We start from the raw sequence: 17973 nt of genomic DNA on the forward strand, positions 1-17973 counted from the left end.
ACAATATGCCACACCTGACAAATGTACACAATATGCCACACCTGACAAATGTACACAATATGCCACACCTGACAAATGCATACAATATGTCACACCTGACAAATGTACACAATATGCCACACCTGACAAATGTATACAATATGCCACACCTGACAAATGTATACAATATGCCACACCTGACAAATGTACACAATATGCCACACCTGACAAATGTACACAATATGCCACACCTGACAAATGTACACAATATGCCACACCTGACAAATGCATACAATATGCCACACCTGACAAATGCATACAATATGCCACACCTGACAAATGCATACAATATGCCACACTTGACAAATGCATACAATATGCCACACTTGACAAATGCATACAATATGCCACACTTGACAAATGCATACAATATACCACACCTGACAAATGTATACAATATGCCACACCTGACAAATGCATACAATATGCCACACCTGACAAATGCATACAATATACCACAAACTGACAAATGCATTTAATATGCCACACCCGACAAATGTATACAATATGCCACACCTGACAAATGTAAATTATGAGACTTATATGGGTAGTGCAGCCAATGGGTGCAGTAACAGGATACTGTACACATTTGTTACTATATTGGTACCATTATTAAATCTTTATAGATTTTACCATTGTGTAATTTGCAAATGAACATTGTATTAGTCATTAGTATATTACTGTTTCAATTTGATATCAAATACAAGACATTAGGTTAGATACTACTAAAAAGGCAACTGCAGTAAATACCACTGATTTAAATAATTTATTTTAAAAGTCAGAGTACAAGTACACAAAATCTTGGAACCAGCAGCCCGCTTTGGTTTTTATAACTGAAGCAAAGCATATAATGAGTCTTCATATTTTGAGCTCCACAGAATAATTATGAAGGTACATAGCTGTTATACAAATATATATGGAAAACTGTAATTTATAAAACAGAAAAACTATATGGAATGAAATTCAAATAACTAAGTACTATTGATACAGGAAAAATATATAATAAACATTAATTAGATAAGTGTTGTCTGATACTTAAGAAATCATCCATTTTTTTCTTTCCATGACATACATTTTTCTGGGTACCTTTTTATTACAGTCTGCAAATATTCTGCAAATCCATGCCTGTCCATTTATGTTATATGTAATTTTACGAAAATAAACCATCTTTATTACGGTAATGCTCAAAGGCAAGATTAATATTCTTATTAAAGCTGTTCCAAATATTAAATTTCTTTGTCCCTAAAATCAAGAAATATATTGGTAACCTAAATTATTTATCGAGAGATACAAGGGTCACGTTTGTGTGAAAATAATTTCTATATTTAACATATATTTACTATAATTCACTACGATGTATTCCTACAGGTAAATCAAATACCAGAGCACATTTTGCCAGAGGTAATACTGTTAACAGATCCCAATCCTTGATATCTAGTGAAATAAATTTGTCAAAGATACAATTTTGATAAATATAACTGAGCTTCTGGAAATTTAACCAAGCCTTTGGAAATATATACTAAATTTTAGAAAAATATAAACAATGTCCAACATTAACTAATTACAGTACTCCTTCATTATAACACTGTCCCAGAAGCCAAGTAGCATATTACGTTATTGTGAGAATATCGTACAATGAATATATATATATATATATATATATATATATATATATATATATATATATATATATATATATATATATATATATATATATATATATATATATATATATATGTATGTATATAGTATAACACTGTCCATGGAAGCCATGGAATATACCAACTTATTCTGACAGTACCTTATAATTAATTATATTATACATATATAGTACTCCCTTCTTATAATACTGTCTTTAGGAGCTATAGAGCATATAACCTTATTGTGAGAATATATATATATATATATATATATATATATATATATATATATATATATATATATATATATATATATATATATATATATATATATTTATAGCAAAACAATCACTTTTTTCTTCCATCAATTTATGTAAGTGAAATTGATTCACTGTCTTTATAGTGTATTAAAAGAATAAAATGTCAAGAGGTAGGATTATACAGTACCTAAAGTTGACAGTTAAAATGCCAAGAGGTAGGATTATAAAGTACCTAAAGTTGACAAGTAAAATGCCAAGAGGTAGGATTATACAGTACCTAAAGTTGACAGTTAAAATGCCAAGAGATAGGATTATACAGTACCTAAAGCTGACAGTTAAAATGCCAAGAGGTAGTATTATACAGTACCTAAAGTTGACAGCTAAAATGCCAAGAGGTAGGATTATACAGTACCTAAAGTTGACAGCTAAAATGCCAAGAGGTAGGATTATACAGTACCTAAAGTTGACAAGTAAAATGCCAAGAGGTACGATTATACAGTACCTAAAGATGACAGTTAAAATGCCAAGAGGTAGGATTATACAGTACCTAAAGTTGACAGTTAAAATGCCAAGAGGTAGGATTATACAGTACCTAAAATGCTTGGTCCATGAACCTAAGCTATTAGTCTCTCTTGGTTACAGGGACAATGCTTGGTCCATGAACCTAAGCTATTAGTCTCTCTTGGTTACAGGGACAATGGTTGTCCATGAACCTAAGCTATTAGTCTCTCTTGATTATTGGGAAATGGATGATCCATGGACCTTAGCTATCTGTCTCCCTTGGTTACAGGGACAAGAATGGTTCAAGGACCTAAGCTTTCAGTCTCCCTTGGTTACAGGGACAAGGATGAAATAAGAGTCAAATCAAAATACACTACTCCCTCATAATAATGCTGTGCATGGGAGCCACTTAGCATAACACCATATAGCGAGAAACCTTGTAATGAGGTACATATTACAATTCTACTACTGATTCATGAAATGGAATCCAAAACTACTTCTACCAAATAACAGAAACTGTATTATAATGAAGGGCCTTACATTGTGGGGGGTACTTCATATTCAAACCCGTCTGTAATGACTATCACTAACAAAAGTATGACCCTTTATGGATAACTAACATTTATATTATTATTATGATCTTAAACTAATAGAAAAGAGGGAGAAGCAACAAGCTTGGTACAATTTAACAAATAATTTATTTCCCTAAATACTAAGTGAAAATGTAAAAAAGAATTTAGGGTAAATCCCAAATAATCCTAGAATTACAAACATAAGTCCTAATGAATTAAGTACTGAATAAACGTCAGCGGTATTCTAATTAATATCCAATGCTGAATGTGTTGATGTGCCTGTAGTCACCTTAAGTCTCTAATGTATTAACATACCAAAGTGCTGAATTGTAATGATGTGCCAACAGTCTTTTGTTGAATCACAGTAATGTAATCCAAGGTTTCCTTGTTTCCAAAAATATTACAGAGGAACCCATTGTATTTCCAGAGAATAATAATTTGAATTAAATAATTTCAGCCCAAATCAAACACAGAAAATCAGGGTGAACATTTCTTGTATATCAATGGCTATAACAGACCTTATCGAAAGGATAGGAAAACAGGCAGTGGTGGGCTCCTTGTGTATGTTAGAACTGATACTATTTCTAAAAGACGGGAAGACCTAGAAATACAGGAAATAGAATCCATTTGGCTACAGATCACTCCAGAAAAAGCTAAGCCCTATTCAACAGGTTTTGTGTACAGACCCCCATCATCACATACTGATCGGTGATTATCAAGTAGATAAAATTTCAAATGAAGAGAATCAATTTTACATTCTAGGCGATATAAATAGAGATCTTCTCAATGATCAAATAAAAGTGAATTGGATGGACTTTATTGCTTCGTAAGGTATAGAGCAAATAGTAAATGAACCCACCAGTGTAACATCTACCTCTAAAACGCTTATAGATCATATTTATACCAATACAATAGAAAACTTTTTGGAAGTAATGGTTCCAAAGAGTGGTATAAGTGACCACTTGCAATTTTTCTAACAAGTAAAATCAATGACAAATCAAAACTAAATAATATCCATAAATCAATTGCTTATAGATCTTTTCAAAACTATGATAGTGTTAAATTCCTGGAAGATCTGAAACAGATTCCGTGGAGTAGAGTCCAAATCTTTGAAGATTTTGATGACGTTTTAGATACTTGGACAGATCTGTTCATCAGTATAGTGAACAAACATGCCCCTTTAAAAACACACTAGATAAAGAAAGATCACCAGCTAGGCTGAATCTCCCCAGAAATTTTAGAAGCAATAAAGCAAAGAGACCAACTAAAATCAGTAGGAAATCAAGCTGAATATAGAGTTTGGAGGAATAAAGTTAATAAAATGATACATCAAGCCAAACAAGCACACTACAAAAAAGTGCTTGATGAAAACCAAAATAACCGAAAAGCCATCTGGGAAGTGTTTACAGAGTTTGGTGCAGGAAATTGTAAGAGTAAAACTTAAATTTTATCCCTCAATCATGAAGGCATTTATACCGATAATCCAACTGACATCTCAAATATATTTAATGACTTAAAGAACCCAGAGCTTCATCTGGTCATCTGGAACTCAAACATTTTAGTTCTAAAAAGGTACCAAACAATATTAAGTTTGAAATTCCTGAAATGAGTCCAAAATTTGTGTTGAAATATATTTTTTTTAAAATGGATGATTGTAAAGCTACAGGACTTGATATGATTGGACCAAGGCTACTAAAGGTAGCTGCACCTGAAATTGTAGAGAGTATAGCTTTCATTTGCAATGAAATTATTAGGTCTAATAAATTTCCTCAAACATGCAAAAATGCCAAGGCTACACAATTTCGGGAAATAAAAGATGATCTAAATAACTACAGACCCATCTCCGTCATTCCTTGTCTCTCCAAATTACTAGAAAAACATGTAGACGATACTTTTCTCAACTACCGGTGTTTGAACACTTACGATCTTATTCATGACAATCAGTCCAGCTTGCGACAGAATCACTCCTGTGAAACTGTACTTGTATCTTTGATTGATATATGGCTTAAAGCATTAGATCAAGGAGAAATGGTAGGCACTATTATGGTTGATTTTTGTAAAGCTTTTGATCTTGTAGACCATGAAATTTTGCTTGAAAAACTAAAAATCTATCAATGCAGTGAAAACTTCCTAAACTTGTTTACTTCTTACTTAACCAACAGAGTGCAAAAAGTAAAACATTTTCTCCCTAAGGGATATGGAATTTTATATGACTTTTTTTTGTACATGAATAATTCCTGGACATACTGCATCATATGGATGTGACATACATACAGTATGTGATACCTGTAGATTACAAGATTGTTGCTTGATCAATATGGACACTTCCGCTACCAAAGAATCACTGATAACCTCAACACATATCAACTGTACAGTATATCAGGATGTTTGTTGTTTGCAGTTTGACTCTAACTTATATGCAAGTATATACAGTACTTAGAATATAGCCTCAGTAATCAGAAGTTTGAAGAATTTACATTTTTCTGGGTACTTTATTAAAGATGGTAGCAAATAATTCCCCATTTACCATATATACTCACAAGTCAAATCAAACTTCAACAAAGACCCAGATCTGCTGAAGCAAAATGTACCTGCAGAGCAGGGTCTTTGTTGTTTTTTCAACTGATTACTCCTAACAAACTGTACAGACCCAGATTTGTGGGCTCATTATGTGATTGGTCCCTGCAGTTTGCAGTTGGGCTTGTCTTATAAGTGAGTAAAAACAGTCTGGAAAAATATTTTGCTCCCTCTGTCTATCCTTGTATGTCCTATGTTTCATGCAAACATATCACCTTTAATGGGTGGGGGGGATCAAGCTCAAAAAGAAAGACTTATGTCCTAATAAGAGCTGTTTCAAATAGTTATACTTTATACCCCTGAAAAATCACAGAATACCTTGTTGACATAAGCACTGATGGGCAATTATGTGTACAAACACTTCCTTATTTACCATGATATTGCTATGAATTGCTATGATATATTCCTACAGGTAAATCAAATACCAGATCACCATTTGCTGAGGTATTTGTTTTAATAGATCCCAACCTTTGATATCTGGGAGAAAACAGTGTAAAAGATAGATTTGACACATATCACTTAACTTTTGGGGAAAAGTGTCTTTAGAAAAAAATAATGTCCAACATTTACTAAATACAGCCCTTCCTCGCCATAACACCATCCATGGTAGTCATGGAGCATACCACCTTACAAGTAAGTACATGTTCAGAACAAACCACACAGTTTTGCCCCTTATATGTCAAAAACAGAAATTTAGAAGAGTTAGACATCTTAAATGTTCAGGTGTTGACTAAGGCTGGTGCCATTATTATAATGGTACTGGTATTAGAACTTAAATATCACCAGTTACGACTCTATGGTCTTAAACAAAGTAATCGAAAAGAGCAAAACCCAACTAGCTTTGTAAAATTCAACAAATAATTTATTTCCCTAGAATACAAAATAAAAATTAATAAATGAATTTAAAGTGTTGTGAAATAAATCTCAAATAGTCCTAAAAGTTCTATAACAAGTCCATCTGCATGAAGTTTCAATTGAATTCCAGTGGGATTCTAAATAAATTCTGATACTGAATGTGTTGATGTACCTGTATCCAAAATATGCTAATGTGCCAATGTCCTGGAATGTGTTGATGTACCTGTATCCAAAATATGCTAATGTGACAATGTCCTGGAATGTGTTGATGTACCTGTATCCAAAATATACTAATGTGCCAATGTCCTGGAATGTGTTGATGTACCTATATCCAAAATATACTAATGTGCCAATGTCCTGGAATGTGTTGATGTACCTGTATCCAAAATATGCTAATGTGACAATGTCCTAGAATGTGTTGATGTACCTGTATCCAATGTCCTGGAATGTGGCCATGTCTTGATAGCCTTTTTGATATCTCAAAATAATATAACCCAAAATGTACTTGACTGAATTCACTATAATTCCAATGTTTTTTCCCCAAGAATACTATTGAAAAAAACTCAACACAACAATAAGAATGATTCTGCTTCACATGTTAAGGGAACAATTCATAACTGAAAACAAAATTATATATTTCTCTTCTTGACCAAGGTAGCAATTACCATTTTCTGGAAATAATCTGTTAACTCAGTGGAAAATGTCCATTCTGGAAGTTTCTATGGTCAGAATCAAGACTGTTTCTTCAACTCAGATTGAAGTAGACATGTTTACAATTAATAATGATCTGAATATTTAATCCACAATCACAGAGAAATATTAGCTATGTTCATGTTATTTACAAAATAAATGTCACCTGACAGGTACACCATTAACGTGATTTTGGACAAAGGTTAAGTACAAAATATAGATATACATGACATATAATCATTACCGGAAAAAACAATACAAATTAAACATACACAGCACTTCTAAGCAGAACTTTAAAGTGCAATGAAGCCAAATATCAGTGACTTGCATAGCAGACACTGGAATAAAGGTAAGAGGAAGAAGATGTTGATGTTGATGTTCTAGGGTTTAACGCCATTTTTCAGCAAAGATAGGCTATACATGGCGGCCAGTATAACAGGTGGAGGAAGAACCCAGGAAAACCCAGGGAAGAACCACCGACCCATGAGAAGCTACTGGTAGGCTTTCCCACGTACCCATGCTAGCTGAGCCTTGGACTGAAACCCACGCAGACAGAGGTGAGATGGCAGTGATCTGGAACGGTGAGCGCTTTAGACCACTCAGCCACTCGGTGCCCCAAAGGAAGAAGACATGTTCCTTAAGGATTTAGAAAGTGATTGGTACTTTGATCTGAATTTTTGCAATATGAATAAAAATTGCTTAAATGTAACCAGATATTCCTTATTTCTGGACATACTGGATCAAATAAACATGACACAGACGTACAGGCAATGCATGTACTTGTCAGATGTGCATCAAGAGTTGGTTGTATCGATCCTGTGACTCCATGAACAGGATACTGTATAAATCTGTTACTATAGTGGAATCATCAAACATTCCAAATATATATCAACTAGATTCCAGTACCTGTGTAATTACACTGCATGCTTAATTAGCAAATGAGCACTATTTTAGTCATTAATATAATTATTTAAATTTGATAAAAATATAAAGACACAATTAGACAATTAGTAAAAAGGCAACCTTAGTAATTATCAAAGTATATTGAATGTATTCTGTTTGAAGTCTGAATGGTAACCAATGCTAAAATCAGATCTTCATTATTTCATTTTCCTGTGAAAATGTCACAGGGTTTTAAAGTACTGATCAAACACCTGGGTATGAATCACATCTGGCTGATAGACATAGGATCCAATTATTATCCTATCTACAAAGGACGTAGGATTACTTAAACTAGTAGTAAAAGACTTGAATCCCAAAAGTGTATTAAAACTTGTGTATCTATCAATTTTTACAAATGAATGCTTTCAACAACAATATAAGTGTTTTAAGTCACTTTTATTACTATATTCGCATGTGTTTTCAGAATACTGCAGTTTAACATAACAATGAAATTATTTTTATTTGATTGGGAGGGCTAGTTTTATTTTATTGGAAGGGCCAGTTGATTATCTGCTGAGTCAGTAGATGTCCATGTGACCTTGCCCTGCTGTCAATGGAATTTTTTTTATCAAGTCAACTACTGTGCAAGTATTTATCTTTCCTTCTATATGTCTGTCCATTTTTCTGTCTGGCTTATTATGTCCAGTCTGTCTGTTTTTCTGTCTGGCTTATTATGTCCAGTCTGACTGTTTTTCTGTCAGGCTTATTATGTCCAGTCTGTCTGTTTTTCATTCTGGCTTATTATGTCCAGTCTGTCTGTTTTTCTGTCTGGTTATTATATCCAGTCTGTCTGGCTTATTATGTCCAGCTCTATGTCCAGTCTGTCTGTTCTTCTGTCTGGCTCTATGTCCAGTGTGTCTGTTTTTCTGTCTGGCTTATTATGTCCAGTCTGTCTGTTTTTCTGTCTGGCTCTATGTCCAGTCCATCTGTTTTTCTGTCTGGCTCTATGTCCAGTCTGTCTGTTCTTCTGTCTGGCTCTATGTCCAGTCTGTCTGTTTTTCTGCCTGGCTTATTATGTCCAGCCTGTCTGTTTTTCTGTCTGGCTTTATGTCCATTGTGTCTGTTTTTCTGTCTGGCTCTATGTCCAGTCTGTTTGTTTTTCTGTCTACCTTATTATGTCCAGTCTGTCTGTTTTTCTGTCTGGCTCTATGTCCAGTGTGTCTGTTTTTCTGTCTGGCTTATTATGTCCAGTCTGTTTTTCATTTTAATATTTCACGTTTCTCAACATTTCTCCTCAAAATGAGATTTTACATATCTTGCACCTAATACTTCAAACATGAATACTGTGCTTTTTGTCAAAAGGAGAGACAGTACCAAAGGGTGAAACTCTAATATGTTATAAGTGTTTCCTGTACTCCTTTTGAGAATATACTACATCTGCATTTCAATCCATGATTTCTGACTTGTCATAGTAGTGAAAAAAGCATGAAGAAGAAATTTAAGATGTTTAGTGATACTATGGGCAAACTCCAACTCAGTTTTCAACAATGTACATGCTGCAAGTTATTCAGAATAAGCTCAAAAATTTTGCCACATACACTCGCTTATAAATTGAGATGAATGCAAACAACACAGATCCTAATCTGCCATAAGCAAGTAAGTATGGTATTTACACAGATCCTAATCTGCCATAAGCAAGTAAATATGGTATTTACACAGATCCTAATCTGCCATAAGCAAGTAAATATGGTACTTAACAGATCCTAATCTGCCATAAGCAAGTAAGTATGGTATTTACACAGATCCTAATCTGTCATAAGCAAGTAAATATAGTATTTACATCTAGGTTTTACGGAACAATGTGTAAATTAAGAAGACTGGAAGGTAATGTAAAAAATAGCATGGTTCCTACATTTTTTAAAAACTTCTGAAAGGACATGGAAATAGTTGTATGCAAGAAATCAGAAACTTTATCTACAACACTAACTGCAACTTTCTGTGCCTTGGTGGAGAATAATTATATGGTTGCCAAATTTGGTTTAAAGTTTGACATGTGTAGAATAACAGCCACTGACTGATAGGTTTGGATTTGGATTTTTGAAAAAAAATTAAATGTAACTTTAACAATTTTTCAGTGTTGTATTGCTATGATATCTGCAGTGTGGGAGTTTATAGTGATGTCCAGCACAGAGGCATCATGCAGCAGACATGTAGCATGATGTCCCACCCAGTCACATTATCCTGACACCAGGCTGACCAGTCCTAAAACTAATCTCTTAATGCTGAGCGCCTACCAAGGCAGCTGTTAGTACCATTTTTATAAGTCTTTGGTATGACTCAGCCGGGGTCAAACCGGCGACCTCCCAGATCTGAGGTGGATGTTTTAACCACTAGGCCACTGGAGCGGTCCTGACTGACCAATAGGTGGTTGATTTTAAAATGGAGTGCTATTAAACTGGCAGTGTTAGAAAGGATCTGAGGCAATGGGTAAGTAGAAGAGTGATTAAAGTTTGTCTGAAAAGTAAACTTGTACAATTAAATTTAGCAAATGTGACCCTGCCAAAATACCTAAACTTCCATTTTGCAGCGATATGGTTTTCTCAGCAACAGTCTGAAATAAGTGGCTAAGAAAAATCTGATCCACCTGTTGCGATATAAATGCAATAAGAAAACATCTGAATCTTAGATTTTACTTTATTTTGTTTTAATCAAGAAATAATTAAAACAATGTCCGCATCTCATCAATGAAACTAGACTATTGTATGTTTACATAGCCTAAGCATATTTACATTGCCTAAGATAATTACATAGCCTACGCATATTTACACTGCCTACAATAATTACATAGCCTACACATATTTACATTGTCTAAGATAATTACATAGCCTACACATATTTACACTGCCTAAGATAATAACATAGCCTAAACATATTTACACTGCCTAAGATAATTACATTGCCTAAGATAATTACACTGCCTAAGATAATTACATTGCCTACACATATTTACACTGCCTACAATAATTATATAGCCTACACATATTTAAATTGCCTAAGATAATTACATAGCCTAAACATATTTACATTGCCTAAGATAATTACAAAGCCTAAACATATTTACTTTGCCTACAATAATTACATAGCCTACACATATTTACACTGCCTAAGATAATTACACAGCCTAAGCATAATTACACTGCCTAAGCATAATTACACTGCCTACACATATTTACATTGCCTAAAATAATTACATAGCATGAGATAATTACATAGCCTACACATATTTACATTGCCTAAAATAATTACATAGCCTACACATATTTACATTGCCTAAGCAAAAATATCAAGAAATACTAATAATGTTTGTTGTTTGTGCCAATGATTTTATGCAAATGAAGATAAAATCATTACATGGTGTTTTAAAAATGTGGATGGAAAAATTCCAACCTGTTTGATTCCATGTCACCCTTTGGCTCAGGGTGTAACAGAATAAAGCTAAATGGAAACTGGTTTGTCACACTGCAAAAACACAATAGAAACTATTTTCTCATCATTGAAAAGCACTCTGCTGTATGTTAATTTATTTACAAAAGCTGAAAAGCACAAAATCAACCAATGTTGACAATAATGCCAATGCCTCTGGAAAAACATCTTTGCTAGCCATCAGGTCTGCTGATTCATGTTCTACACTGGCCAATAATATAGTATGCAAACACAAATGGACTGTACCCACGAAAAACACTGCTTACCTTTTAGCATATATGGAGAGTTTGCAACATGCTTGCCTTTGTACAATATCGTTATTTTCACATCCTTAATTGTAGCATACAGCCGAAACCTCCCAATGTAGCTTCCATCTTGGCGATCAAGGACTTGTGTTCGTGCTCTGATTCGACTTTCAGTTGGATGACCCAAATTTATTTCAAAAGAATTTTCACCAAGCGATGATGTGATGCTGAAACAAAACAAATAATTTTATGCATATAGCATTTTCCAGAATGTCTAGCCTTTGAGATCAAACATACAATGAAACTTACCATAAGCAGTCCCTTTGTAACATATATCCCTGCTTGAAATTTGGGTCAAAGTGCAAACAACATCAACCCTAATCTGCCATCACATAATGTTCTAGCAGATCAGGAGGTCTATGGAGGTTGCAGGTACTCAATTTACCAGTGATTACATAAGGTAACACAACATGACAAACCGGTAATATTTTGTTTCCTTTCTACCATTAATGAAACCTATGTATACAAGTCACCTTCATAAGCCAACCAAAATATATGGTTCTAACAGTGGCCTGTTAAGGGAAGTTTCCCTTAAGAGACACATTCTGCTTTACAAAATACATACTTTTTTACAAAATACAGAGGGAAAAAACTCATTTTTGGACCCAATTTTTGTCTACCCAAAATTCACCCATGGTCGGAATCTAATTTTGTGTCTGGATTTTAGACATGTTTGGTCTCAGATCTAAGGCAAACCAGATGAACCTTTGCAAAAAGTAGGATAAGATGGGCATTTGGAATAAAAAGTGGCCTCGACACAAAAATAATGGCTGCGTTTAGCACCCAAAAAAAATCCAACTTTTACCCTTCTGCTCTTGCGCGAGCCAATAGCCAATGAAAAACAATGTTTCTAACACAACTAGGCAGTATGTTATTGGATGATCACTTGGTGTTTTCTGATGTATTCAGAAATAGCTTTCAAAATGTGTTTCCTACTCGTATTTCAACCGAAAACGACAAAAACCTCCAGGGTTTAATGTGTTAAATATATGTAAACTCATTACAAATGGTTTCCATTTAATTAAACACCTCATGCTGAGGCTGCATACAGTAGGCCCATGGACAGGAAATGCAAGATACTAAACTTACAACCTGTAAAAGAGCAGAGAAATACAGACATGACTTGCATCATAGCCATGTCATGTATCAGAAAGAAAACAAAACAAAATGGTCTGCACATTGTACTAGCAGACCATCTCCACCTGTACAATTCTGTACATACACGTGTAAGACATACTAAGCCACAAACAGCATACACAGTACTGAGATCTGCCAGTGTCACATAGTGATTGTCTGAAGTAAAGCTTGTGTAACTGCAGTCAACTCCAGTCTTCCAATAAATACCATGTACACATATGTATTTACCACAAAGCCTTTCATGCTGACCTGGCCTGACCTACACTACTGTGAAGTAAGTGTTATTATGTTGATCCTAGTGGCCTGGGGGTGGACACAAGGTCAAAACAATAGGTGTAACCAAGTACAAAGATGTACCTTTTTTGTCATGAGTGACAGGCAATCCATTCTAGATAAGTGGACAACAATTTGTTAGATAGCGGTGAAAATTGATTCTATGTATAACTTAATTTTTGCCTTGTTTTTCTTGCACAAGAATTTAATTTCAAGTTTGTTATTCTGATCTTGTGACGATTTGAAGATATTGTGAAAGCAGTTTAAGGGGAGATGCAAAAGTTTTGTTAATTATACATACATGTACTGTCTAAATTCATTATAACACATTGTATAAAGCTGGCATTAGGTCAAAGGTGGTGGTGTCTGGGGTTCTGACCTTACTGATCATTACAACCAAGGACAGATGGATACTAAATGAGAGTAATCTATGTAAAATTAAATAAAATCAGTTGAAACAATCAATTAATTAGTTTGTTAATTGTTTACTGACATGGTAATAAACAGTGTGCAATGTCCTTGCTAAAGACATTCTGTATTGATTATCCTCTACTGTATAGCCAAACTGGTTTGAGAGGTCTATAGAATCCCATCCCTTGACCATAAATGAAGAAATGTTTTCATCATCTGTTATTCTAAATTTAATCGCAAGCAAAACAAATGTCTTTCTTATTATGTTGGAAATCAAACTGTTACATGAAAGTCTAAGATGTGAAAAAATGTGACCTGAATTCTTTTTCAATAGAATCTCAAGTTTCATTGGGGATTATGTCAGTAATTTAAACATTTCCATATATAAGACATATTTTCAGCATGATGGTGGTAGGCAAAAGCAGTAGGAATTTTCCCTTTCATACACTACCATATGTACTCACTTATAAGTCAAAAACTGCAAACAACAGATCCTGAATTGCCCTAACATATAGTGCCATCAGATCAGGGTCTGCGCTATTTGTTCTATTGATTACTCCTAACAAACTGCACAGACCCAGATGTGCCAGTGCATTATTTACTGGCACATATCTGGGTCTGTGCACTTTACAGTTAGCTCATCTTACGAGCAATATACAAGGTATGTAACATTGTCTTGCAACTTGTCTTTCGTATCCATCTCTGGGTGGTAGGATTATTTAGATACCATGTGAATAGGAGTTATTATTGCTTAAATTTAACCAAACAAATGAAATTTTTAAATTCTCTAATGACCTGAAATACATGTATAGCTAAATAAAAACCGATAAAGATATATTATGCTTAATTTATCACTGTCCTTTACAGTTTTCATACCTATTGTTAATCACTGATGCTGTCTACATAAGGCATGACAGCCCTAATGCGTTAAACATGATTACCTTTTGAAAGAATTCCACAACCAAAAAGATTTAATTAATGCATGGTGGAATCAACTGGCATTACAATGAAGTCAATTAGTGTAGAAAATCATATTTTGTCCAAATTTCTGACTCGTGAATGGATGTAGGCAAGGGTGGCAGTACATTTTGAAATTCAATAGGAAATCTATTCTTGGCATATTGTCAGTGAGAAGCAAGGGCGAGGCTGTAACATATGGCATTATAATAATAAGAATGGGTGTAGACTGTATCTAGTTATCAAGTCAACAATGTCCTATTTACATTCATTGGTTTTGCATTAAATCAACCCACCCTTTATAATGGGGAACTATAGGACTAGCTTCTTGACTCTAAGAACTGAACAGGAAAAAGAAAGACGTTCAAAATGGCCAACACAAATAGTTAAAGGCAAAAAAACTTGAGTTACAAGCAGAGCTGTAAAAATAAAACCTTGTCCAGGAACCCACAACAAAAATGTTGCTTTTTAAGTAAAATATTTTGTTACAATGATTTATATTTTGGTGTAATTTTGTGTTTAAAATTGTGAACTTGAAGAAAATATTGTTGTCAGTTCTGATTAAGTGGGCTTCATTATATCTTGCTTAAAAATTGACATAAACTGAGTCACTCATGTCAGTACATAGATACGAGGCTGAGAACTGTCCATTTATTTATTCACACATATTACAGATCTGACAGATACCTATTCCTTGATAGGCAAGCATTTCTGATATGACTTCGCTGTACCATGTATTCATTTACATTTGTTCAGCTTAGTATCACACATATGTAGCTCGGTAAATTTTCACAGAAGCATCCTGAAATGTAGATATATTTACTGAATTCATGTAGTGCATGATTTCAACACTTTTGTATCAACATAAAGAGTAACAGCACTCATTTTATATGCTGAGAAAGAATTTATTTTATACAGGACTGAGCATGTATTAATCTTAGTTAAAATCAGATTGCCAGTGTCCTATGTAAAGATCCGACAGCAACCACTTAGGGGTCATGTTCTGGTGACCTTGAAATTAGCCAATGCAAATACAGCTTTCAGATATCTGAAACTGAATCAAATCATTTGGTACACACTGATGCTCTTCAACCATTCTACTCAGTCTCCAAAGTCTTCATCTGATTTGCTGAACAAATTAGCAATTATGGTAATAGTATAGGTCACCAGAACATGACCCCTAAGAGGTGCCTTTCAGATCTTCATGCAAGGCATGTGTGTGTGTGATTTGGATTTTTAACATAGCTTTAACAATTTTCCAGTCACATCGCTACGATGTCTGCAGTGTGACAGTTTATAGTGATGTCTAGCACTGGGGCATCATGCTGCAGACATGTAACATGATGTCCCACACAGTCACATTATCCTAACACCAGGCCTAACACTAACCTCTTAATGCTGAGCACAAAGCAAGGCAGCTCTTGGTACCATTTTTGTAAGTCTTTGGTACGACTTGACTGGGGATCGAACCCATGACCTCCCGCATTGAAGCGGACACTCTAACCACAAGGCAAACGAAGCAGTCTTCAGCACGCAAGGAAGTGAGATTTTAATCAGATTGGAGCAGTTACAGGACCCAATGTGTGCCACAGATAAACCAGCAGAATCTACTCATTAGTCAAATCACATCATAAACAGACAAAGTAGAAAATTAAAACAGTTCAAAGAAAACTAGATTTCACATCTTTTTTTTAACCTGTGGTATGCGATGGTTCCCATAATGATCAGTTTTGTATAAAAAATGAACTCTACACTACTTCCAGGACCAACTAGTCCTACAATATAATGTCTACCCTGATATCTGTAGCATTTGGGGTGACCCAAACAACATCAATATCTGGACGGACATCTTACATTGTAGGACTACAGGAGCAACATGGGGATTACATGCATGCATGCTCTTTTTCAATATGTAACGATGAGTGGTGATAGATGTAATCCTAGATTTTGTTTAAAAAATACCAAATATTATTACTTAACCAGCTTAAGAAAACCTGTTGTTTGTCAAGTCTTGGCTGGTACTATGTGATTTTAATACATTTATGGTTATTATTGTCATACTAAAACACTCAGTTTCAGTCCAAACTATATGTAATAAATATAGTTTGTGTCAAGCAGAGGTTCATGTAATCCATGTAACCATTCACTTACTTGTCGCCATTCGCATCCACTGCCTGGATAAAGAAGTATCTTGTAGGCACGAAAAAATCTGATTTCAACCCTGGACCCCACACAATTGTCTTAGTAACGTCTACCTCAGCACCTCGCACTAAAATATTTTGTCCTGTACACCACATATACAGTGATGCTACAAGCACCAGCATCCGCCACATCAACTGTCCGTGCATCGTATGCCAACGTAGCATGTCTAACCCATTCAGTACAGGTTGTGGCGTGCCCAGTTATGATATAACTGGGAATAACTCTAAGGGTACGGATATATATCTCCAAGCGATTTAAAACTTTGTTATCTCCAACCAGTTGAACTCTGTGTTTATCTTACTAACATCCTCCTAATACACTCTCTCCACTTTCAGTTGTTAGCGGGCCCTGAAGGCAGCACTAAAATACGACCACTGCTAGAGTATCAAATTAAAGGCTCCGCCTATTGCAGTGTGTCGGCTGCCGCATATTTATTACTCCTCCTCTTTATACTATTTTCATATGCTGCATAACCAGTCATGTCAGTATATAATAAAGAGAGGTGGTGAACAATGTCTAATATAGATCTTGACGCTTGATAACACGTGTTAGTGTTCATTTCTTTATTTATTTTCTCATAAAAGTGCAGGAATGTTTTTATTATTATTATTATTATCATCATTACATAAATTTGATAAAAAATTCATGGTAGTGTTGATTTAAACAGACGCTTGGATCTAGAAAGAAAAAATTCTCCAAATAAAAAATTACACTTCTACGAATTATCTAAATAATGAATTATTTATAATAAAAATAAAAAATTAAAAAAAAAAACATAAGCTGCATGTGTACTCATTTTATTTTAATTGGCAAAGTTGTATGTGCATAGTCTGTTCTGAAATTACGCACGAATAAACTTTTTAAAATCCCAACTATTTAAGAGAGAGAGAGAGAGAGAGAGAGGAGGAGGAGGAGGAAAAGAAAAAAGTTGGTGATAATGATGTGACGGTGACATTGATAATAATGACCACTAGTTTAAATATAGTCAGCACATAAAGAGTGAATAAATGTCTCATGTGATATTGAAGATTATAAACTTGTTATAGCTGCGTGTGATTGTGAAGAAATACTTCAATATTGAAAATAAATTTGTACATGCCGCTACTGTCGTCTCCCGACTACCACGTCGTTACGAAACTTAGCTATTACTTTTCCTTTAGTGACGGTGAAAGTGGAGGCGTTAACAAAT

At 34.5% G+C, this 17973-nt stretch overlaps 1 protein-coding gene across 1 annotated transcript in view; it reads right to left on the reverse strand.

Annotated features, from left to right (window-relative positions):
• Positions 1 to 17174, reverse strand: part of LOC149787347 (protein O-glucosyltransferase 2-like) — a 67310-nt gene extending 50136 nt beyond the window's left edge. The window contains exons 1-2 of the mRNA XM_089977899.1: positions 16734 to 17174; positions 11766 to 11971 (exon numbers count right to left, since the gene is read on the reverse strand). Of these exons, the coding sequence (XP_089834025.1) occupies positions 11766 to 11971; positions 16734 to 16948 (421 nt within the window). The 5' untranslated portion in view covers positions 16949 to 17174. The remainder of the gene's footprint in view (positions 1 to 11765; positions 11972 to 16733) is intronic.
• Positions 17175 to 17973: the final 799 nt, after the last annotated feature.

The sequence above is a fragment of the Sinohyriopsis cumingii genome, chromosome 12 (genome assembly GCF_028554795.1).
Source record: "Sinohyriopsis cumingii isolate HCF-2022 chromosome 12, ASM2855479v2, whole genome shotgun sequence".
In the NCBI taxonomy this organism is placed as follows: domain Eukaryota; kingdom Metazoa; phylum Mollusca; class Bivalvia; order Unionida; family Unionidae; genus Sinohyriopsis; species Sinohyriopsis cumingii.